Source organism: Equus asinus, chromosome 17 (genome assembly GCF_041296235.1).
Source record: "Equus asinus isolate D_3611 breed Donkey chromosome 17, EquAss-T2T_v2, whole genome shotgun sequence".
NCBI lineage: Eukaryota > Metazoa > Chordata > Mammalia > Perissodactyla > Equidae > Equus > Equus asinus.
Genome location: NC_091806.1, coordinates 41,473,418 through 41,499,399, shown reverse-complemented (window position 1 = coordinate 41,499,399; position 25,982 = coordinate 41,473,418). Strand labels below are relative to the sequence as shown.

Genomic DNA, 25,982 nt, shown 5'->3' with positions numbered 1-25,982 from the left:
TTCCCTAATAACTAGTGGTATTGTACATCTTTTCCTGTGCCTCAAGGCCATCGGTATATCTTATTTGGAAAAATGTCTGTTCAGATCCTCTGTCCATTTTTAAATGGTTTGTTTGTTTTTCTGTTGGCGAGTTGTATCAGTCTTTATATATTTTGGATATTAACCCCTTAACAGATATATGATTTGTGAATATCTTCTCCCAATTGTTAGGTTGTCTTTTGTTTTTGTTGATGATTTTCTTTGCTGTGCAGAAGCTTTTTAGATGGATGTAGTCACACCTGTTCATTTTTTCTTTTATTTCTCTTGCCTGAGGAGATATGATATTCAAAGAGATAGTGCTAAAACTGATGTCAAAGAGCATACCAGCTATATTTTCTTTTATGAGTTTTATGGTTTCAGGCCTTACATTAAGTCTTTAATCCATTTTGAGTTAATTTTTATGTATCGTGTAAGATAATGGTCTACTTTCATTCTTTTGCATGTGGCTTTCCAGTTTTCCAAACACCTTTCATTGAATAGACTTTCTTTCTCCATTGTACGTTCTTGGCCCCTTTGTCAAAAATGAGCTATCCATAGATGTGTGGGTTTATTTCTGGCCTCTCAGTTCTGTTCCATGGATCTTTGTGTGTGTGTTTATCTGCCAGGACCAGGCTGTTTTGATTACTATAGCTTTGTAGTACATTTTGAAATCAGGATGTGTGATACCTCCCTCTTTGTTCTTTCTTCTTAGGGTTGCCTTGGCTATTTATTTGGGATAATTTGTTCCATGTAAATTTTCAAATTTTTGTTCCATTTCCATGAAAAATCTTGTTGGAACTTTGAATCTGTTGATTGCTTCAGGAAGAATGGATATTTTAAGTGTGTTAATTCTTCCAATCTATGAGCATGGAATACCTTTCCATTTCTTCACGTGTTCTTCAATTTCTTTCAACAATGTTTTATATGTTTCAGGATACAGGTCTCTCACCTCCTTCGTTAAATTTATTCCTAGGTATATTACTCTTTTTGTTGTGATTGTAAATGGAATTTTGTGATTGTAAATGGAATTGTATTCTTGATTTCTCTTTCTGCTATTTATTGCTAGTGTATAAAAACACAACTGATTTTAATATGTTGATTTTGTGCCCTGCAACGTGTTTTTGTTATTTCTAAAGGTTGTTTTTGTTGATTCTTTACAGTTTTCTATAATATAAAATATGTGATATGTTGAGACACTGTCATTTTATTCTCATTTCATTCAGAGTTTTTATCATAAATAGATGCTATATCTCGTTGAATGCTTCCTCTGCATCTATTGAGATGATCACGTGTTTTTTTATCCTTCCTTTTGTTAACATGGTAAATCATGTTCGATTTGTAGATGTTGAACGATCATTGCATCCCTGGAATAAATCCCGCTTGATCATAGCGTATGATCCTTTTAAGGTATTGTTGTTTTCAATTTGCTAGTATTTTGTTGGTGATTTTTGCATCTATGTTCATCAGTGATATTGGCCTGTAATTTTTCTTTTTTGGTTTGGTCTTTGTCTGATTTTGGTGTCAGGGTAATGTTGGCCTCATAGACTGAGTTAGGAAGCATCTCCTCCTCTTCAATGTTTTGGAAGAGTGAGAGGGATAAGTATTAAATCTTCTTTGAATATTTTGTATAATTTACTGGGTAAGCCACCTGGTCCTGGACTTTTCTGGGGAGAGGTTTTCGATTACTGTTTCAATCTCCTTACTAGCGATCTATCTGTTTAGATTCTCTATTCTTTCTGATTCAGTTTTGGAAGGTTGTATAATTCTAAGAATTTATCCATTTCTTCTAGATTATCCAATTTTTGATGTAATAAGATAGATTTATCTTATAATTCTTTTTATTTCCTTGTATCTGTTGCAATTTCTCCTCTTTATTTTCTGATTTCACTTATTTGAGCCTTCTTCTTTTCTTTTGGTGAGTCTACAATCTTTATAATTGTTAATACTCAGTGCTTTCTGCCCCCAGTGAGTAAAATATGTGTCCAGTACTTTCATCAACAGCATGTCTTTTCCTACTGTACACCCAAACAATGTTGACACTCACTGAGAACCAGGACAGTGAGGTCAGAAAACCCATAACCACTCCTGAGATCCTATTCTCCATTCCTCTTATGGATACTGACTAATCTAGATGTAGGTCACATCTTCCCTACATCCCATATCCAGCTCCCATCCTCCTCACCTCCAGAGTTAGGGTGTCTGCAACATTCTTCCTTCCATTTCTGTGTGCTGCTTTTCTAAGTTTCTTTAAGGCCTCCTCAGCTTTGTTGGTGATAATAAGCCACCGAGCAGACTCTGCCAGCCACCTTATCAAAGAAAAGAACAAAAGTGCTGCTAATTCTCGCTTGCCCACTTTTCACATAACATTGGTCCAGAGATGTGAAGGAGTCTGGAATATACCACCCAAAATATGCTGCTTTGACATACTGATAATTTTGAGCTGAAGGCACTTGAGAAATTGCAGATGCAGGAAGATCTCTCTGAAGTCTCCCTTTCTACCTATGAGTAGGTCATAAAATTTCCCTTATTAAAGATGCCCATCCAGTGCCAGGAAGAGAAGAACATTCTTATCACCAGAGACCGAGAGTTGACACTGAAATGGACTTTTATAAAGAAACTTAGTAAAATAACTCTTCTTTTCTCTTAGTTTCCCCATATATTTCCTAGTAATTGTCCCACAAAATAATGCCCCATGGCCAAGCCACTTTGTCTTGTAACATCTCCAAGGTTATTTTTGTGTGTAAAAATGTATGTATGCCTTTGGGCCTCATGGCTTTTTGAGTCTTCATTTTCCCTCTGAAGACTCATGTGTACATGTAAAAACAGTAAATAACTTTGTATGTGTTTCTGCTATTAATCTGTCTTATGTCAGTTTAATTCTTCAGCCATCCACAGAACCTAAGAGGGTAGGAGGAAGTTTTTCCTCTCCTGCAGATGCCTTTCCCATCCTATCTAATAAGTACCACAGTTCGTTTATACCAGAAAATAAATTTACCTTCTCTTGTACCATAACTATGAAAACAGAAGGATGGCACCTTCACGCAGCACACTTCGTCTGCTGGGAACACAGGAGTGGAGTCATGTCGACTCCCCTCTTATTCAGGAGAAGTGCCAATTTTGTAAACTAAAAATTCCCTGTGCCTAGTTAAATTTGTATTCAAATAAACAGTGAATCACTCTTTAGTATAACTATGTCCCATGCAATATTTATGCAATATTTGGGACATACTTATGCTAAAATACTATTTGTTGTTTATCTAAAATTTGAATTCAATGAGACATTCTGTATTTTATCCACTTAGCACATAAAAATACAGAACTCTTAGATAAATAGAAATTTCACACAAATCGTGAATAATTTTTAGTGTAACTATATGCCATATAACATTTGGGATGTTATTATACAAAAACACTTGTTGTTTATCTGAAATTCAAATTTAGTTTAATGTCCACAATGTTATCTGGCAACCCTGATTGCTCAGCTTCTGGAATTACACAGATTAGTAGAGCACAAGCTCAAGTATTGACCAAGGACCAAAAAAATTCATGTGTCCTGATTGCATGCATCTTTCATTCCAGGATCCTCTAAAACCGAGAGAGAGCTTATACCCTGAAGACAGAACGATGACAAATACGGGCACAGAAAACACCAGCTGGAGGGTGCGCCAGTCTCCAATGGCATAAGCCAGACTTCCTAGTATTATCTGCCCAACACTATAGGAACAAACCGCCAGTGTCGTTCCCAAGGCTTGGAATTGGGGTAACGTCCATTCTAAAACTGAAAGAAAACACAAACAAGATTTTGACTTTAAACAAATGTGGAATGTCTGCCTCAAAATTAAGGCATGGCAAATGTACAAGATCAAAAATGTTGACTTACTGAGCATATTACTATTTAACAGGATGGTCATGACAGAAAGGCCAGCCAAGAAGCGTAGTGTGCAGTAAATGAAGAAGGTAGGAGCAAAGGCTACACAGGTGCCAGCAACGGCTAACTGGAACAAACACCATCTGAGTATCAACTTCCTCCCGAACCTGAGAAATGGGTATGAGTTAGAGAACAAGAACAACCTATTGTGAAAAGAAGTGTGCAAAAAGAAGCACCTTTTGAAATTTAGAGAATGTTTTCGCAAGTGAAACTTTGCACTTCAAACCTTAAAGAATAAACAGATAATCAACAATAGATCTTCTCAGAAGCAACCCTCCCTGTTTGTAAAGAGATTACTGAGTACAAAATCCTTCCTGTCTAACCTGTTACCAGTAGACCTTTGACACCAATTGAAACAAAATAAGAGAGGCTGCGATACTGGAAATTTTAGTACATCATAAATATTCCTTGTACTAACAGATGCATTTAGCATAGTAGAAAGTCTGATAGTGTCTAGAATGCAGTGGATTTTTTTTTTTAAAGATTTTATTTTTTTCTGTTTTCTCCCCAAAGCCCCCCGGTACATAGTTGTATATTCTTTTTTTGTTGTGGGTCCTTCTAGTTGTGGCATGTGGGATGCCGCCTCAGCGTGGTTTGATGAGCAGTGCCATGTCCACGCCCAGGATTCGAACCAACGAAACACTGGGCCGCCTGCAGCGGAGCGCACAGACTTAACCACTCGGCCACGGGGCCAGCCCCAAGAATGCAGTGGATTTTAACCTCTACTTGGGACTCTGGGGTTCCTGCAGGCTAAGGCTAAAGTGACGTGAAACGTCTCCTTCTGTTATTGATTTGTAGTTTCATACCATTCTGTTCAGAACAGATCTTTGATATGATTTCAATCTTCTTAAATTTTCTGAGTTTTTTTGTCACCTAGCATATGATCTATGCTGGAGAATATTCCATGTGCCCCCGAGAAAAATGTGTATTACTATTATCCCTATGTTGCCTTTCCTAATTGATTTGGATACTTCTCACAGAATTTCTTCACTTTTAAAAAATCTTAGTCCTCTCCCCTCTTCTGCCTGAATCATTTCTAGATTTCTATCTTTGAGCTCACTAATTCTCCCTTCCACATGGTCTGCTCTATTTCCAATGCTTTTAAGTTTATTTTTCACTTCATTAATTGTGTTCTTCATCTCCAGATTTTTTTTCTTAGAGATTCAATCTCTTTGGTGAAGTACTCCTTTTGTTAATTAGTTTTATTCATGAGACCTTTGAACTGTCTTTTTAGTTTTCTTGTACTCGTTGGATTTCTTCATGACCGCTGTTTTGAATTCTCCATCAGTTAGATTGCAATCTTTTTTGACTTCAAGTTGGGTTTCTGGAGAGTTGTCCTTTTCTTTCTCTTCTACCATGTTGCTGCTGCAATTATTCACAGTGCTTGATGAGTTGATCCTCTGCCAGTGTGTTTGTGGTAGTACACATCTTTCTTACTTGGGTAAGGCTTTGGTTACTTTGATTCTGATATGCTTCTGGTTGTATTTGAGATTCTGCACTTTCCACCCTCCTCTGCTTATGCAGCAGGCATTGTCAGTGGCCCCCTTGTTCTGCTTATGCCTTGTTGCTTACAATGTGGCTTCAGTATCGGGTTTTGCCTCCTGGGTCACCAGGCTGTGAGCACCTCACTGCTTCTGAGATCTTCTGGGCCTTATATTCACCCACTGGCTTTATTTGGGTTATCCATGGGCTCAGGTGCTGCTTTCCCATGCACCACCTGGGCTGCTGCTTCTCTTGGGTTGTCTGGTTGTGCTGACAGCACCGCTTCTGGGGGCTGTGTTAATAGGTGTTGCAACCACTGCCAGGGACCCAGGGTCTTGTATGCATCACCTGCTGCTGGTAGGGCTGCTGTCAATGGTGACACAGCTGGGGGTTGAGTCCCAGGTTCTGCTGTGGTTTGTGAAGCCTCATGTCACAAGTGCTACCTGCTACTGCTGTGAGAGTGGGGGGGCCTCAGCTATGAGTGCTGCTGCTGCTCCTACAGACTCTGCCTCCAGTGCTGGTGTGCTTTCTGAAACCTCAGATCAAGACAACACGACCTCTGCTAAGGGTTTCCACCTTTTGGTTTGCCACCTCTGGGGAAGAGGGAGGGAGCTGGGCCATCAGCACTGCTGTGCTTCCTGAAGCCTCAGATGGTGAGCTCCCCCTGCGACTACTAAGGGAGGGCAAGGGGTAAGCCATGTATGCTGTTGCTGCTCCTGCAACTTCTGGTCTTTGGTGCTATTGCCATTGTTGAACCTCAGGTCAGAACACTACTGCCACTGCCAGGGTGCTCTGCATTTTGGATCACCATCACCACTGGAGAGGGAGGAGCTGATCCCCAGGTTCCCCTGCCTCCTGGAGGTCCAGACCACCTACCTTCAGACATACAGATGCATGGATCTCTGAGACATTCTGATGTGCTCTGTGGGGAGTCCTTTGTTGGCCAGTGGATGTCCTACTGCTTACACCTTAGAGGGGAGAGACAAAGGGAAGAACTCACACTGCCATGAGGCTGATATCACTCCTCTAGTTTTCTTTTCTTGTAGTGTCCTTTTCTGCCTTTGGTATCGGGGTAGTGCTGGCCTCATAAAATGACTTTGGAAATGCTCCTTCCTCTTTGGTTTTTTGGAAGAGTTTGAAAAGGATTGGTCTTAATTATTCTTTAAATGTTTGGTAAAATTGAGCAGAGAAGCCGTATGCTTCTGGACTTTTTTTTTGTTCAGAGTATATTGATTGCTGGATTCAGTCTCCTTACTAGTAATTGATCTGTTCATATTTTCTACTTCTTCCTGATTCAGACTGGGTAGGTTGTTTGTGTCACGGAATTTTTCCATTTCATCTTGTTTGTCCAGTTTGTTGGCATACAGCTGTTTAGAGTGGCGTCTTGTATTTTTGTGGTATCACTTGTAATATTACCTCTTCCATTTAAAATTTTGTTGGTTTGGGCCCTCTCACTTTTTCCTTGGCTACTCTAGCTAAAAGTCTGTCAATTTTGTTTATCTTTTCAATGAACCAATGTTTAGTTTTGTTGATCCTTTTTTATTGTTTTCCTGTTCTCTATTTCACTTATTATTTCCTTCCTTCTGCTAAGTTTGGGCTTATTATTTTTTTTCTTTTTCTAGTTCCTTGAAGCATTGACTTAGGCTTTTTATTTGATATCTTTCTTGTTTCTTAATATAGACATTTACTACTATGAACTTCTCTTTTAGGAATGCTTTTGTTGAATCCCACAAATTTTATTATGTTGTATTTCATTTCTCTCAAGATACATTTTTTTTTTTTATCTCCCCTTTAATTTCTTCGATCCATTTGTTGTTCAGGAGAGTATTGCTTTATTTTAGGAGAGTTGTTCTCTCCTGTTGTTTAGGAGCTGTTGTTCAGGAGATTATTGTGAGTTTTCAAGTTTTCCTCCTGTTATTGATTTCTAGTCTCATACCATTTCGGTCAGCGAAGATGACTGCAATCTTCTTAAATTTGTTAAGACTTGTTTTGTGGCCTAACATAGGTTCTATCCTAGAAAATGTCCCATGTGCACTTGAGAAGAAGGTGTGCTCTGCTGTTGTTGAATTCATATTCTATACACATCTGTTAGGTCCATTTTGTCCTTATTGTTGTTCAAATTCTTTATGTTCTTATGGCTTGTCTATTTGTTTCATTATTAATTTTTGTATGATCTGGCTAGATTCTCACCATTCCTTCTCTTTTTTTCTGGACACAGATGAAGACTGTACTTTCCAGTCTTATAATTAAGTAAGGTCCAGGTATCTTTGGGTTGACCATGGACTGTGGACAGTAGTGATACAGGCCATGTCCAGGCCAGTCCATACAAGATCTATTTTGATTCTATGCATTCCATTTGACAACATGGCTGGAAACAAAGAACTCATTGATGAAAAAGTCATATAATGGAAGGAGTTGTTTCCTGACTCATTGCCTAGAGGATGGGGGCCTGGATGGCTCTTTGACTGACACCGAATTATGACATCAGTGAGAATAATTCTTTTTCTCAAGTAATCAATTATGATTCTGGATTTTTTTTTCCTGCAACCAGTTACCTTGATTAATACAATAATGCTGTGATTATAATGATTTGTGTGAGAAGGTTTGTGTGTATTTCTTTTTGTATATGTTACCAAATTTATTTGAAAAGAAAGAAAATGTGATATATATCTGCAAATATGTCAAAAGAGGTTATACAATTACACATATACATATCACACATATCCCAATTTTACTTAAAATGTGTATTTGTAATTTACGTAAATATAACAAAATGATCTTACTGTTGGCTCCCACTTGGGTGGATTTATTCCCAACCACTCTATTTTAAAAATTTTCAAATATGAAAGATAGCTTAAGTGAATATTATAGTGAAGGCTGGTATAAACCTCAACTGGATTCACCCCTAGATATCATTTTGCTGCATTGGCTGTATTTCTTTGTATGGATGCAAACACATCACACACTCTTTCTGTGTTGTTGTTTTTTTTTTTGTTAAATCATTTGAAAGGCAGTTACAAATCACATGACACATCACTCCCAAAGTTGTAAACATGGTTTATTAAGAGTGAGGATAGTTTTCAATATTTTTACAATTCCGTTAGCATAAGTAAGAATGCTAACAATGATTCCTTAATATCAGCTGCTAGACCATATTCAAATTGCCACAAAAATCCAAAAAAATCTCTTTCTAGCTGTTATTTTTCCTTATTCCATCCATGATGTAGTTGGGGTTTGCACATTGCACTTTTCTGTTATGTTTTGTTAGTCTTTTTAAATCTAGAATGATCACTCCACTTATCTTTTGCATGACATTATCTTTTTGAAGAGTCCAGGTCCGTTGTCTTATAGAATGTCAATTGAGGACAACTTCAAATGTATTTTAAATTTTTATCTATATTCTAATTTTACGTGGAGCATTTTTTGGTCACAAAGTAACAAAAGATTAAAAAGGTAAAAAATATATTTGCATATTCCTTGCTGATGCTTTTGAGAAAATTTTATTAAAATAGACTCTTTTTTAGAGCAGATTTAGGTTCACAGCAAAATTGAGCAGAAGATATAGAGATTTCCCATATAGCTCCTGCACCCCCCGATAGGCATAGCCTCCCCCATTATCATATTCCCCACCAGAGTGTTCCATTTGTTAAACTGGTGAACCTACTACTGATACAACATAATAATCCAAGGTCCATAGTTTACATTAGGGTTCACTTTTCGGGTTTTCCATTCTATGGGTTTGGACAAATGTATAATGACATGTACTCATCATTATAGCATCATACAGAGTATTTTCCCTGCCATGAAATTCCTCTGCACTCTGCTTATTCATCTTTCCTACACTCCACCTCAACCCCTGGCAACCACTGAACTTTTTACTGGCTCCATAACTTTGCCTTTCCTAGAATGTCATGTGGTTGGAATCATACAATATGTAGCCTTTTCCGATTGGCTTCTTTCACTTAGCAACATGTGTTTAAGTTTCCTCCATGTCTTTTCATGGCTTGATGGCTCATTTCTTTTTATCACTGAGTAATATTTCATTGTCTGATGTACCACAGTTTATATAGCCATTCACCTATGGAGGGACTTCTTGGTTGTTTCCAAGCTTTGTCAATTATAAGCAAAGCTGCTATAAACATCCATGTGCAGGTTTTTGTGTGTACATAACTTTTCAACTCCTTTGGGTAAATACCAAGAAGCATAATTGTTAGATCATATGGTAAGAGTAGGTCTAGTATTGTAAGAAGCCACCAAACTGTCTTCTAAAGTGGCTGTACCATTTTCTATTCCCTCCAGCAATGAATGAGAGTTCTTGTTGCTCCACATTCTCACCAGAATTTGGTGTTTTCAGCATTCTGGATTTTTGCCTTTCTAATAGGTTTGTAGTGGTATCTCATTGCTCTTTTAATTTGCATTTCTGTGATGACATATGATGTGGAGAATCTTTTCATATGTTTCATTGCTGTCCATATATCCTCTTTGGTGATGTCTCTGTTAAGGTCTTTGGCCTCTTTTTTAATCAGGTTATTTGTTTTGTTTTATTATTGCTGAGTTTTAAGAGCTCCCTGTATTTTTTACCTAAAAATTATTTTTTTAGGTAAATATATGTTTTTTGAAAATATTTTCTCCCAGTCTGTGGTTTGTCTCTTCAGTTTCTTATTTTTTCTATTTGAAGAAGATTAGCCCTGAGCTAACATCTACCACCAGTCTTCCTCTCTCTCTTCTTTTTTTTTTTTTGCTGAGGAAGACTGGCCCTCAGCTGACATCCATGCCCATCTTCCTCTACATTATATGTGCAATGGCTACCACAGCATGGCTTGACAAATGGTGCGTAGGTCTGCACCCGAGATCCAAACCAGAAACCCCGGGCTGCTGAAGCAGAACGTGCCAACTTAACCATTCTGCCACCTGGCAGCTCTCTTCAGCCTCCTGACCGTCAATTGTAGAGCAGAAAATTTAATTTTAATGAATTCCAGCTTATAATTTTCTTCTTTCATGGATTAGGCCTTTGGGCTTGTATCTAAGAAGTCATCATCAAACTCAAGGTTATTTAGATTTTCTCTTATCTTATCATCCAGGAGTTTATAGTGTTATGGTTTACATTCAGTTTTGTGATCCATTTTGAATTAATTTTGTGTAGGGTGTAAGGTCTCTGTCTAAATTAACTTTTTTGCATGTTTATGTCTAGTTGTTTTACTACCAATTGTCAGTAAGACTATCTTTGCTCCATTGTATTGCCTCAGCTCCTTTGTTGAAGATCAGTTGATTCTGTTTATGTAGGTCTATTTCAGAGAACTCTACACTGTTCCATTTTTTTACCAATGGCACACTGTCTTGATTACTGTAGCTTTATAGTAAGTCTTGAAGTCAAATAACGTCAGTCCTCCAACTTTGTTCTTCCTCTTCAATATGGTGTTGGCACTTCTGGGTCTTATGCCTCTCCATATTAACTTTAGAATTAGTTGTTCATAGCCACAAAATAATTTGCTGGGATTTTGATTTTGATTGCCTTGAATCTATAAATCAAGCTGAGGAAAAGTGACATCTTGAGAGTGCTTTTAATATGCAGTAGGGAGAGGGATCTCGTCAAGATGGTAGCATAAGCAGACTCTGAACTCATCTCCTCTCATGAACACAACCAGGTTACAACTATTTTTGGAAAAATTACGCCAGATCGAAAACTGAAAACTGGATAAAAAGAACCCCCACAACAAGGGACAGTCCTGACTAAGGCTGAAAAGGCAGAAATTCCTGCTGGAGAGGAAAAAAGCCACCTTTGGGAGCAGTGGCTAGGCGGGAGACACCCTAAGGTACGCAGCCCTCCCTGGAGAAGTGAGCTCTGGAGCAGGGGCCAATACTGCTATAAGCATCCTTCAGACTCAGCCCAACTGAGACGGGGGTCTTACTGTCTTGCCGTGCTGGCTATTAACTGCAACGAGGATACCCCCAGAAAAACTGTCGTCTGAAATCCGAAAAGACCTTGGTAGGTGCCGTTGAAGTTCATCCCTTGGCCTGTTAGCCCAGGGGTCTGCCACGCTCACTAGAGCACAGATTTAATCCAGTTCAGTCAGAGCAGGCAACCCACCCTAAGGTCTGGCCCCACCTAACAGCAAGCCCTCAGGCTACTTTTCAGCCTGCATCAACTGGGTGCCTTGATCCTCTACAGGCAGGCAAGGGTGTCCACCTCTGTGGGGCAGGGTTGATGTGAGGACCAGGTGAACTAACGGGGGCATTGGTGGAGAGGTGGGGGCCTCTCCAGTGTGGCATCAGGGTACACTCCAGGGGGTTGAGAAGTTTGCATGGACAAAGACTGTGTTGATGGTGTGTGTGGTCCTATGGGGGGTGAGGCTTATCAGTGGCAGAAAATCTGTGTTTCACAAATAGCCATAAAAAGGATTAACCCCACCTTCCAAAGCCTGAAACAATTGAGTGCCCTCATGCCAAGGGCCAGCCCCACTCAGCTGCACTCCTAAGAGAAATGACAACAGCCTTGTAGGCCTGAGGTCTATCACAACTGTACACCCCTGAGCCTAGCAACCAGCTACACTGGGTACCAACCCAATTAAGAGGGAAACTGCAATAGGAGCATGCTGATAGACTTTGCAGCCAACGGTGCTGAGGCTCCCCAAACTGGATTTACAAACAGCTGGCCAGGGAAGAAAAGACTAAATCCCTGGGTACCTGAAGTGGGAACAACCCTGCCACAGCAGAAGGACACAGCTGGCCCACAAAGGGATCACTCCTGGATCTTCTGGACTGGTGAGGAGAGCAAAGCATACTGCTGGGCCTCATAAGGCATCTCATGTATAAGGCCACTTCTCCAAGATTGGGAGACATAGGTAACTCACCTAATACATAGAAATAAGCACAGAGAAAGAGGCATAAGCAGGAAACAAAGAAATGCTTCCAAGCACAGGAACAGGACAAAACCTCAGAAAAAGGACTCATTGAAACAGAAACAAGTGACCTACTCAACAAAGAGTTCAAACAAAATATCATGAGGATGCTCACAGATATTGGGAGAAGATTGGATGAACACAGTGAGCTCATCAGCAAAGAAGTGGAAAATATAAAAAAAATCAGAAATGAAGAATACAATACTGGAAATGAAAAATTCACTAGATGGACTCAATAGCAGAGTAGAGGATGCAGAAGAATGGATCAGCAAGCTAAACAAAAGACTAGAGGAAATCACCCAAGCAGAACACAAAAAAGAAAAAAGAATTAGAATGAGAACAGTCTAAGGGAACTCTGGGACAATATCAAGCATGCTAACATTCGGATTATAGGTGTCCCAGAAGGAGAAGAGAGAGACAAAGGGGCAGAAAATTTATTTGAAGAAATAATAGATGAAAATTTTCCTAACCTGAGGAAGGAAACAGACATCCGAGTTGAGGAAGCACAGAGAGCTCCAAACATGATAAGCCCAAAGAGGCCCACACCAAGACATATTATAATTAAAATGTCCAAAATTAAAGATAAAGAGAGAATCCTAAAAGCAGCAAGAGAAAAGCCACAAGTGACATACAAAGGGAAGCCCATAAGGCTATCAGCGGACTTCTCAGCCAAGTCCCTACAGGCAAGAAGAGAATGGCACGACATATTTAAAGTGCTAAAAGGAAAAAACCTACAGCCAAGAATACTCTACCCATCAAGGTTGTCATTCAGATTGGAAGGAGAGATAAAGAGCTTCCCAGACAAGCAAAAATTAATGGAGTTTATCACCAAGAAACCAGTTCTACCAGAAATGCTGAAGGGACTTATTTAAGTGGGAAAGAAATGACCACAAATAGAGATTTAAAAAGATTATTAAAAAGACAAAACAACAACAAAAAAACCCAGGCAATAAAATCACTTATAAAGGTAAAAATATAGTTAGGGTAGCAGATCAACTATGTGTGAAGATAATGTGAAGGTTAAAAGACAAATGTACTAAAATAATCTGTTTCAATGATAAGAGGGTAATGGATAGACACACACTAAACAAGAGACTATATATGATTTGAAAAACATAAAATGTGGGAGGAGGGAAGTGAAAAAGTAGAGGTTTTAGAAAGAGGTCAAGCTAAAGAGTCTATCAACTCGATATAGACTGTTATATACATAGAATATTAAATAGGATTCTCATGGTAATCACAAATAAGAAACATATAATAAGTAAGCAAAAAAGTAAGACAAAAGAAATCAAACGTATTACTAAAGAAAGGCATCAAACCACAAGGAAAGAGAGCAAGAGAAGAAGAAAGGAACAGAGAAGAACTACTAAAATACCCAGAAAAAAGGAGTAACAAATGGCAATAAATACGTATTTATCAATAGCTACCTTAAACATCAGTGGACTAAATGTTCCAATCTAAAGGCATAGGGTGACCAATTGGATAAAAAAACAAGACCAATGTATATGCTGCATACAAGAGACACACTTCAGACCTAAAGACACTCATGAGCTGAAAGTGAAAGGATGGAAAAAGATAGTCCATGCAAATGGCAAAGAAAAGAAAGCAGGGGTAGCAATACTTATATCAGACAAAATAGACTTTAAAACAAAAACTGTAACAAGAGACAAAGAAGGACACTACATAATGATAAAGGAAACAATGCAACAAGAAAATATAACACTTGTAGGGGCCAGCCTGGTGGCGCAGTGGTTAAGATCACATGTTCTGATTCTTGGTGGCCCGGGGTTCACCAGTTCAGACCCCGGGTGCTGCAGACATGGCACCGCTTGTCAAAAGCCATGCTGTGGTAGGTGTCCCATGTATAAAGTAGAGGAAGATGAGCATGGACGTTAGCTCAGGGCCAGTCTTCCTCAGCAAAAAGTGGAGGATTGGCAGTAGTTAGCTTAGGGCTAATCTTCCTCAAAAAAAAAAAAAAAAGGAAATATAACACTTGTAAATATCTATGCACCCAACATAGGGGCACCTAAATATACAAAGCAATTATTAACAGACATAAAAAGAGAAATAGACAGTAACACAATAATAGTAGGACTTTAACACTCCACTTACACCAATGGATAGAGCATCCAAACAGAAGAGCAATAAGGAAACACTGGCCTTAAAGGACACATTAGACCAGATGGACTTAGTAGATGTATACAGAACATTCCACCCAAAAGCCACAGAATACACATTGTTTTCAAATGCACATGGAGCATTCTCCAGGATTGATCACATATTAGTCCACAAAACAAGTCTCAATAAATTTAAGAAGATTGAAAGAATACCAAGCATCTTTTCTGATCACAAAGGTATGAAACTAGAAATCAACTACAGGAAGAAAACCAGAAAAGCCACAAAAATGTGGAGATTAAACAAAATGCTACTGAACAACGATTGGGTCATTGAAGAAATCAAAGGAGAAATCAAGAAATTCCTGGAGACAAATGAAAATGAATATACGACATGCCAAAATCTATGGGATACAGCAAAGTGGTTCTAAGAGGGAAGTTTATAGCAATTCAGGCCTACCTTAGCAATGAAGAAAAATCCCAAATAGACAATCTAAAAGCGCATCTAAAGGTACTGGAAAAAGAACAACAAACAAAGCTCAAAATTAGCAGAAGGAAGGAAACAATAAAAATCAGAGCAGAAATAAACGAGACAGAGACTAAAAAGAAATAGAAAGAATTAATGAAACCAAGAGCTGGTTCTTTGAAAAGATAAACAACACTGACAAACCCTTAGCTAGACTCACCAAGAAAAAAAGAGAGAAGGCTCAAATAAGTAAAATCAGAAATGAAAGAGGAGAGATTACAACAGACACCTCAGAAACACAAAAGGTGATAAGAGAACACTATGGAAAGCTATATGCCAACAAATTGGATAACCTAGAAGAAATGGATAAAATCTTAGAAACATACAACCTTCCAAAACTGGACCAAGAAGAAGTAGAAAATGTGAATAGACCAATCACCAGTAAGGAGATCGAAACTGCAATCAAAAACCTCCCCAAAATAAAAGTCCAGGACCAGATGGCTTCCCTGGTGAATTCTACCAAACATTCAAAGAAGACTTAATACCTATCCTTCTCAAACTCTTCCAAAAAATTGAAGAGGAGAGGAGGCTTCCTAGCTCATTCTACAATGCCAACATCATCCTGATACAAACCAGACAAGGACAACACAAAAAAAGAAAATTACAGGCCAATATCACTGATGAACATTGATGCAAAAATCTTCATAAAATACTAGCAAATCGAATACGACAATACATTAAAAAGATCATACCTCACGATCAAGTGGTTTTATTTGAGGGATGCAGGTGTGGTTCAACATCTGCAAATCTATCAATGTGATACACCACATAACAAAATGAAGAATAAAAATCACATGATCATCTCAATAGCTGCAGAGAAAGCATTTGACAAGATACAGCATCCATTTATGATAAAAACTCTAAATAAAATGGGTATAGAAGGAAAGTACCTCAACATAATAAAGGCCACATATGACAAACCCACAGCTAATATCATTCTGAACGAAGAAAAACTGAAAGCTGTCCCTCTAAGAACAGGAACCAGACAAGGATGTCCACTGTCATCACTCTTATTTAACATGGCATTGGAAGTCGTAGCCAGAGCAATCAGGCAAGAAAAAGAAATAAAAGGGATCCCACTGGAAAATCATGTCACTCTTTGCAGATGACATGATTTTATATATAGAAAACCCTAAAGAATCCACTAAAAAACTTTTAGAAATAATAGGTGAATACAGTCAAGTCGCAGGATACAAAATCAACATACAAAAAATTGGTTGCATTTCTATAAACTAACAACGAAGTAGCAGAAAGAGAAATTAAGAATACGATCCTCTTTACAATTGCAACAAAAGGAATAAAAACACCTAGGAATAAACTTAACCAAAGAGGTGAAAGATCTGTACACCGAAAACTATAAACATTGTTGAAAGAAATCGAAGAAGACACAAAGAAATGGAAAGATAGTCCGTGCTCTTGGATGCAAGAATTAACATCGATAAAATGTTCATACTTCCTAAAGCAATCTATAGATTCAATGCTATCCCTATCAAAGTTCCAACAACAATTTTCACAGAAATAGAACAAAGAATCCTAAAATTTATATGGAACAACAAAAGACCCTGAATAGCCAAAAGATTCCCGAGAAAAAAGGACAAAGCTGGAGGTATCACACTCCCTGATTCCAAAATATACTACAAAGCCATAGTAACCAAAACAGCATGGTACTGGCACAAAAACAGATACACAGATCGATGGAACAGAATCAAGAGCCCAGAGGTAAACCCACATATTTATGGACAGCTAATATTTGACAAGGGAGTCAAGAACATACGATGGAGAAAGGAGAGTCTCTTCAATAAATGGTGTTGCGAAAACTGGACACCCACATACAGAAGAATGAAAGTAGACCATTACCTTACACCATGCACAAAAATCAACTCAAAATGGATTAAAGACTTGAATGTAAGACCCGAAACCATGAGACTTCTAGAAGAAAACATAAGCAGTACGCTCTTTGACATTGGTCTGAGCAGCATATTTTCAAGTACCATGTCTGACCAGGCAAGGGAAACAAAAGAAAAAATGAACAAATGGGACTACATCAAACTAAAAAGTTTCTGCCCAGCAAAGGAGACCATCAACAAAACAAAAAGACAACCTAACAATTGGGAGAAGATATTCGCAAACCATTTATCAGATAAGGGGCTAATATCCAAAATATACAAAGAACTCATACAGCTCAACAACAAAAAAACCAACAATCCAATTAAAAAATGGGCAAAGGATCTGAGAAGAGATTTCTCCAAAGAAGATATATGGATGGCCAACAGGCATATGAAAAGATGCTCAATATCCTTAGCTATCAGGGAAATGCAAATCAAAACTACAATGAGGTATCACCTCACTCTGGTCAGAATGGCTATAATTAACAAGACAGGAAACAACAAATGTTGGAGAGGATGTGGAGAGAAGGGAACACTTATGCACTGCTGGTGGGAGGGCAAACTGGTGCAGCCACTATGGAAAGCAGTATGGAGTATCCTCAGAAAATTAAGGATAGATCTACCATATGATCCAGCTATTCCACTGCTGGGTATTTATCCAAAGAACTTGAAAACGCAAAGGCATAAAGATACTTGCACCCCTATGTTCATTGCAGCGTTATACACGATAGCTAAGACTTGGAAGCAACTTAGGTGCCCATCAAAGGACGAATGAATAAAGAAGATGTGGTATTTATGCATGATGGAATACTACTCAGCCATAAGAAATGAAAAAATCTGGCCATTTGTGACAACATGGATGGACCTTGAGGGTATTATGCTGAGTGAAATAAGTCAGAGGGAGAAAGTCAAATACTGTATGATCTCACTCATAAGTAGAAGATAAAAACAATGACAAACACACACATAGCATTGGAGATTGGATTGGTGGTTACCATAGGGGAAGGGGGTAGGGCAAAATGGGTGATTAGGCTCACATGTGAGGGGATGGACTATAATTAGTTTTTGGGTGGTGAACATGATGTAATCTACACAGAATTTGAAATATATTGTGATGTACCTCTGAAAGGCATATAATGTTATAATCCAACGTTATTGCAATTAAAAATAAATAAATAAATAAAATAAAAATAAAGTAGAGGAAGATGGACACCAATCTTCCTTAGGAAAAAAGAGGAGGATTGGCAGCAGATGTTAGCTGAGGGCTAATCTCCCTAAAAAAACCTTTTAAAATAAGTTAAATGGATACATTTTCTGTATTTTATATGAATAGGCTTCTCTTAAAGTTGGACTCATTATGGCTAGAATTGGTGACGATGGTAAAAGTGTACTCATTCAAAATATCAATGAGGCAAATATTAAAAATGAAATATAATAATATTAAGTAAAAAAATGCAGTAGGAATAGCGAAGGGCTTTTGTTACTGACATTATGCAAAGAACCATTGGTAAACAGTTTCTAGTCTCTGGCAGACAGTGTGGCTTATCATTTCTTTCTCTTTGCCCCAAATATTTAATGCTTCTACGATCCTGAAAGATGCTAGGCAGAAAAGAATCTGATGACATTCTGTATATTCTCAGAGTCAGTGTCCTAGATCAGGGTTCCTAACAACTTCATCACTATCAATGGGCTTGAATGCTTTAGCAACTATTGCCTTTCTCCGACCTCTGACATAGGAATCCTCTTTTCTTTTTGTCATGAATAAGTAGAGTGACCGTAAAATTTTCATCCTCTATGGGATACTTTTGAGACCAATAAAGGTATGTTATTCATAATTAAGTCTAGCTTGCCCAGGCATGTGGGATGACGGGGCACTCAAGCAACAAGGAAAGTTGGGCTATTGCATTGAGGATGCACAAGGAAGAAGAGATTCTAGGAACTGATGCTAGTAGGTTTGTCTAAGCTCAGACTAATGTTCAATCAGCACAAGACCGTGGTCACTAAGGTAGCTGTCTGAGTACCAGAAGTCCGTGTCAGTACCCTGTGTCACCCTCACCAAGAGTTTCTATGACTTGTGTCTACAATGGCACCAGCATGGCTCTTTCCCTTGCAATGGAGCAAAGGTGAGGTCTGGTTTGCTTGATAAATTCAAACCATGAAGATTTTAGTTGCTTTATTTACAACTGAACATTAAGATATTCAACTTTTTTAAGGAATGAGGCCTCCAGAGAAAAGTATGAGACTGTAAATTTTGAATTTTGGCTGAAAGGGATGTTATAATGAGCAGAAGCGATATTCCAAATGTTTAACAATCAATATTTGTGAGTCGCTGATCATTAATAATGGACATTGACCTTGACACTTGAAGTGTTCACGCAGAGTTGCCTACTAAGGAGGGGTCATGGGGAGATGGTGAATACTTAGGATGCTTGGGTATTTATGAGCTGGATATCAGCCTGGTAGAGGTTATATTTGGGGTAAGTTGTTTTCAAGCCGGCCAATATTCTTAGTACTGCCTTCTCCAACTTGACATCTCCTGACGCATCACCAATAGGCACTTCCAATTTATTATGTCCAAAACAGAAGTCTTAACTTTCTCCTCCATATGGGTTCCTTTTCCTGTCTTCCCTCAGATTATTTAACCATATCAGCATTCATCCATTTGCTCAGGCTGAAGATATAGATATCATCCTTGATCCTCCTTTTGCCATATCATAGCCTCCTTCTTAAATATGTCAAGCCATCAGGAAATCTTATTGTATCTTTCCACAGATAGCTTCCCAATCCAGCTCCTTGTTACCATTTCCATGGTCACCTTGCTAATTAAAGTTCCCATCCTTTTTCCTTAGAATTATTTGATAGTCTCTTAAATGATATCATTACATCACTTTTGCTCCCTCAGTTAATTATCAATGAAGCACTAATAAGGCAGATTAAAATTCTATCAAAATACTTCTCCTAAAAGCCTTTGATGGGTGCATGTCAGGTTCCAGGGATAAAAGAATTTTACTCTACAATCTTCCCTCCACTCTCTCAGAAAAAATGTATAAAACTGTGCATAACAAAAAAAGCAACTACTCAAAGAGAGTACTGGTGTATTCAAGAGTTCACAGAAGCAAGTAGTCTGTGGTGGAGTGTGTATGGCCCCTCAGAGGAGAGCACATAGGGAACAATATAAAGAAGATCCTGTTTCCATGGCTATAACCTGAGTAAGCTGCAAACCACACAGTAAATACAGTGATTGGGGTATATGTGTAAAACCTGCCTTCATGTGGCCTAGAGAAGCAGATGATAGACTGTGGTAGATTGGAAACACTGATGAGAGTGAGAGATCCAGCAATGGAAAGTGACAAAGAGGGAGTCTTTAAATTGTGTGTACCACACATCCCTGACTGGTCTCTGAAACACACACGTGCAGAATAAGCTCAAAGCTGGTCAAAGTCAAAGATCTGAACTGAGGCCAGTTGCCCAAGAAGCAGTTTTTAGTTCAATCCCAGGATGAACATTACTCACTAAAATGAAAGAATCAGTACTACTGATGAATAATACTGGAAGATAGAATCTCCACAACTTAATGATTATAATAGTAAAGATAGAATTCAATATTTCTTGGTATGTGAAGAACCAAAGAAATGAAATCCATTCTGAAGAGAATAGAAATCATTCAAACCTCTCCTGAGAGAAGACAAATTTTGATTTAACCAATAAGTATTTTAAGGAGGTATAGGAGTATCCTCAAAGATGCAAGTAAAATATGATTTAATAACGTATGAAAATCACAGCTCAGAAATAGGCACTCTCAGCAGAGAAATTGATGAAACAAACCACAATAAATGAAATTCTAGAACTCAAAAAGTATAGTTGCTGTTATAAATATTCACTGTGACTTAATAGCCACGTGGACACAAGAGAAAGACTATGTGAATTTGAAGATAGAGCAATAGAAGCTATAGAAGGTGAAGAACAGAGAGAAACAGTGATTCAAAAAAATCGACAGAGAGCCTCAGAGGGCTGCTACACCAGGAGTCAGCAAATATTTCCAGTAAAGACCAGATAACTATTGTTTTATGCTTCTTGAGCCACATACAGTGTCTATCAATGTTCATATTTGCTTTTCCGTTTTATATTAACGTTTGTGTTTCTTTTTATTAAATATATATAAAAGAAAATTTGCTGTTTTTATTAATTTTAAGTGTATAAACCAGTGACAATTACATTTACAATGTTCTGCAAACATCATTACTATCTATTTCCAAACATTTTTCAACATTGCCAATAGAAATTCTGTGCTCAATAAAGCAATAACTCCCCTTCCTCCCTTTGCCCTAGCCTCTGGGCATGTCTACGCTACTTTTTTTCTCTGAGACTGTGGAATCATGCAAGTGGAATCATGCAATAATTGTCCTTTTGTGCCTGTCTTATTTCACTGGATACTTGTTTGTGTCCTACATGTGGTTTACCTCAGAGAGTATTCCATGTGCATGTGAGAATTTTGTGTATTCTGCTATTGTTGTGTCCTATACATGTGTATTAGGTCTAGTTAGCTTAATAGTGTTAAAGTCTTCTATTTCTCATTGTTCTTTGATCTGGTAGCTCTGTGCACTATTGAAAGTGATTTATTGAATTATGTAACTGTTATTCTAGAACTGTCAATTTCACTTATCAAATCTGTCAGTGTTTACCTTGTATGTTTTGGGCTCTGTTGTTTTGTGCATCTATGTTTATCATTGTTATATATTCTTGTTGAACTGACTTTCTTAAAATCAATATTTGAATTCCTTCTTATAACAAGTTTTGAGTTAAAGTCTATTTTATCTGGAATTAGGAATAGTCAATCAAGTTTTCTTTTGGTGGCTGTTTACATGAAATATCATTTTCCATCCTTTCATTTTCCAGTTATTTGTGTTTTTAGATCCAAAATGAGTCTGTCATACAGCATATAGTTGGATCCTATTTTTTTTAACCCATTCTGTCAATCTTTGTCTTTTGAATGGAGAGTGTTATCCATTTACATATAAGGTAATTAATAATAAGGAAGGACTCTCTTCTGTTATTTTGCTATTTGTTTTCAGTATGTCTTACAGCTATTTATTTTTCATTCCCTCTTGCTGACTGCTTATTTGCTTCATTGATTTTTTTGTAGTGACATTCTTTGTTTCCCTTATCATTTCCTTTTGTGTATATTCTATAGATATTTTTTCTGTGGTTTCCATATAACATCCTAGTCACAGCAATCTAGTTTGAATTGATAACTTCAATTGCACAAAAGTCTCTACTTCTATACCGCTATCTGTTCCTCCTGTTTATGATATTGATATCACAAATTACAACTTTATACACAAACATAGATTTTAAATTATTTTAATGCATTTTTGTTTTAAATCCTTTGGAAAATAAAAAGTAAACATAAATACCAAATTACAATAATACTTGTTTTCATATTTGCCTATATGTTTACCTTTATCAGAGAACTTTTCTCTTCATATCTATTTCTTTTTTAAGTTACTATCTAGTACCCTTTAATCGCAAAGTGAATCTCCCCTTTTAGTGTTTCTTGTAGGGTAAGTCTAGTGATATTGAACTCCACTAGCTTTTGTTCATCTGTGAGTATCTTAATTTTTAACTCATTTTTAAATGATTCTTTTGCCAGATATAGAACTCTTCACTGACTTTTTTTTTTTTTGAGGAAGACTGGCCTTGAGCTAACATCTGTGCCAATTCTTCTCTATTTTATATGTGGGAAACATGCCACAGCATGGCTTGATAAGCAAACTTAACCACTCTGCCACCAGGCCAGCCCTGACAGTGTTTTTCTTTCAGCAGTTTCAACATATCATCCCACTGCCTTCTGGCCTCCAAAGTTTCTAATGAGAAATTAATAAATGATCTCAATTAGGATCCTTCTGTGTGATGAGTTGCTTCTCTCCTGCTGCTTTCAAGATTCTCTCTTTGAGCCAACCTCATTGGCCTATTGGTTAATTTTGATACACTTCACGTTGTTGGCCCTAGTTTGGTTCCCAGGCATGGACCTACAGTACTCATCAGTGGCCATGCTGTGCTGGCAGCCCACATCCAAAATAGAGGAAGACTGGCAACAGATGTTAGCACAAGGTGAATCTTCCTCAGCAGAAAAAAAAAAAGATTCTCTCTCCGTCTTTGGTTTTGGACATTTTGATTATAACGGGTCTCAGTGTGGGTCTCTTTGAGTTAATCCTACTAGGATTTCCTTGAGGCTCTTGGATTTCATCGTAGATTGATATATTTCATCAAATTTGGGAAGTTTCCTGCATTATTTCTCATTTACTCTCTCTGCCCCTTTTTCCCTCTCTTCTCTTTCTGAGACTCCCATAATTAGTATTTTGGTTCCTGCTGATGTTCCCTAAGTCCCTTAGGATGTGTTCACTTTTCCTCATTCTTTTTTCTGCCTGTTCATCAGACTCAATAATTTAAACTGTACTATCTTCATGTTCACTGTTCGCTCCATCTGCTCAAAACTGCTGTTGAATCCTCTAGAGAAAATTTCAATTCATTATATATTTCACCTCCAAAACTTCTATTTGTTTCTATTTTTATAATTTGTATCACTTTGTTGATATTCTCTTTTTGTTCATGGAGTATTTTCCTGAATTATTTTCTTTTTTTCCCCATGTTTTACTTCAGTGTTTTGAAAATATTTAGGACAGCTGTTTTAAAGCCATTGTGTGAATGTCTGACTTCTGGGCTTACTCATGTGAACAGTCTCTGTCAGGTTTTAGTTTTTCCTTTTTAAGAACCGTGTTTCCCTGTTTCTTTGCATGCCTTCTGATATTTTTGTTGTTGTTGAAAATTGAGCATTTGGTTATCATACTATGCTAAATCTGGAAATTAGATATGCTCTCTTACTCAGGGTTTGCTCATTCTTTTATTAATTGTCACAGGGCTTGGTAGTCTATTCTTTTCAGACCTTTCCAAACTGCTTTGCAAAACTATTAGTTCATGTTCAGCTAAGTTTTGATGGAGATTTCCTCCCCAGTGCTTGCATGTTTGATCTGGTTTTGGGCAAGCCTTAAAGGCTTAGCTAGGCTTGCACTGTGGGTAGGTATCAAGCTGAGGTAAAAGCTTTAGATGTTCTCATGTCTTTTCTGAGAATGTGCTTTGCCTGGCCTTGGACATGACTTTATCAATTCCCCCTTATATATGGCTGTTTTTGAAAGTCTTGATTTCCCAAAGGTTCTCAAGCAAGATTCTCTGTCAGGTATTAGATGGTCTATAGAATGTGTTCAGTAGTCCTTATTGTATGTCACAATATTTTCACATAAAATGCTCAGAAAACCAAAAATAGAGGAAAACTTCTTAAACCTAATTAAGGGTATCTACTATAATCCTATAGCTCACATTATACTCAAGTTTGAAAGAACAATGCATTCTACCTAAGGTCAGAATAAGGCAAGATTTTATCATCTCTCACCACTTTCATTAAGCATGATACTGAATGTTGTAGCTATTTACAGAAAAAGAGTAAAAGGAAAAAGAAAGGAAAATAATAAGTAAAACTTTCATTACTAGCAGATGAAAACATAGTTCTGTAGAAAACTTTAAGGAATTCACAATAAAGCTATGAGACCTAAAAAATAAATTTATCAAGGTGGCAGTTGGTAAGTTCAGTATATAAGTGTAAATTTCATTTTTTTTAAATAACAGCAATGAATAATTGGAAATTAAAGTTACAAAAAACAACTTCTTAGCCTCAAAAACTAAGTTAATTAGAAATAAATTTAATGGAAAACATGCATGGTTTCTACAAACTATAAATGTTGACAAAGGAAATCCTTTAGTTATTCCTCTCAGCTTTCTGACGAAGTTCAAAATACTTAGATTATATTGACCCCTCCATTTCACCTATTTCTCCACTGTAATCTGTGACTAGGCCCTTTCCATCCCCAAACTCTGCTACCCCATGACACATGAAAATTGATATATCTATAATTTCTCATGACACTGTCCCAGAAGGCTGTGTTACTGGGCTCCTGAAAATGAACACACTGACTCTGAACTCATTTATATGTTACATTTACTGTGATATATTTAGTGTTCACATTTCTCATCTGAGACAACAGAAAATATTATGCTGGTGAATGTTAAGGGGCACATCCTGCACTCCACCTCCCTCAGAAGAGACGTGGTTGGGTGTTGACAATGATTTCAGAAGAAGTCTCTTTCAGAAGGGATACTGTCAGGCACAGAATATCCCAAACCACTCATATGACAAACTTTGATCAGCTGTTAGCAGATTAATTACTTTACATGACTGAAAAGCCTACCTTTAAAAACTTGTTTTTGCAAACACAAAAATTAAGTTTCCTGGCATAATTTTTCAACGTACTACCAAGGACACATTGTTCTACACCCCACAGGTTTTATAGAAAAATCTACTCTTCATACTAAGGCAACTAGGCCATGATGACCATTCTCTGGGAAACCACAAACATTCAGCTCACAGGGTACAGGAAGGATTGAATATGGCACCCCTGGCCAAGGCCAAGATAGCAGTTTTCCATATCTGTGTTTTCAAACAGGCTGGATCTCACGACATGAAACATTTTCCTCATCATTCCTGTAGCTAATACCTGCTCATGTTTCTAAACCACATGTTATAGCACCTCCTCTATACATACTGTCCTGACGTGCTTCCAAATTTAATGGAGATGTCACTACTGTGTCTTGCACACCAAGGTCAATGTTGAAAACGTAGCACTCACCACACTCATTAGTTCTCCTCTTGAAAATCTGGGAAGTGGAGACCAAGGAAGCTCTAGGACAGTGTAATTTATAATATGTATTTCTGAAGGAAAGAATGATTCATGAAATGATGAAAATACTCAGGAAAGAGAGCTGTGATCCAGAGACACTCACCTGTCTGATAAATGGCCATATATGATGCCTCCCACCAGCATTCCAGCCATGACTAAGAATTTAGACACTGAGATCAGTGACTGAAATTCACACACCAGGTCCCACTGTAAGAGAAGGAAACTTGCAAAGGAGAGCTCCACAGCATTTTATAATCCCTGCATGGAAACACTTTAACATTACTTGCAAATTTTAGTATATTAGGCCCCTATCTTCTTTTCCAGCTTCCCTTTCTACATT

The 25,982-nt window shown here is 37.7% G+C and overlaps 1 protein-coding gene across 2 annotated transcripts in view; it reads right to left on the bottom strand.

Moving 5' to 3' along the window:
• The window catches only part of LOC106822084 (organic anion transporter 7-like), a 36,865-nt gene that overhangs the window by 9,794 nt on the left and 1,089 nt on the right, over positions 1-25,982 (bottom strand). Inside the window, exons 2-5 of one of the 2 annotated variants that reach the window (XM_014827104.3) lie at positions 25,746-25,849; positions 3,899-4,053; positions 3,628-3,796; positions 2,201-2,324 (exon numbers count right to left, since the gene is read on the bottom strand). In XM_014827104.3, the coding sequence (XP_014682590.1) occupies positions 2,201-2,324; positions 3,628-3,796; positions 3,899-4,053; positions 25,746-25,849 (552 nt within the window). The remainder of the gene's footprint in view (positions 1-2,200; positions 2,325-3,627; positions 3,797-3,898; positions 4,054-25,745; positions 25,850-25,982) is intronic. The other variant, XM_014827105.3, reaches the window with a different exon arrangement.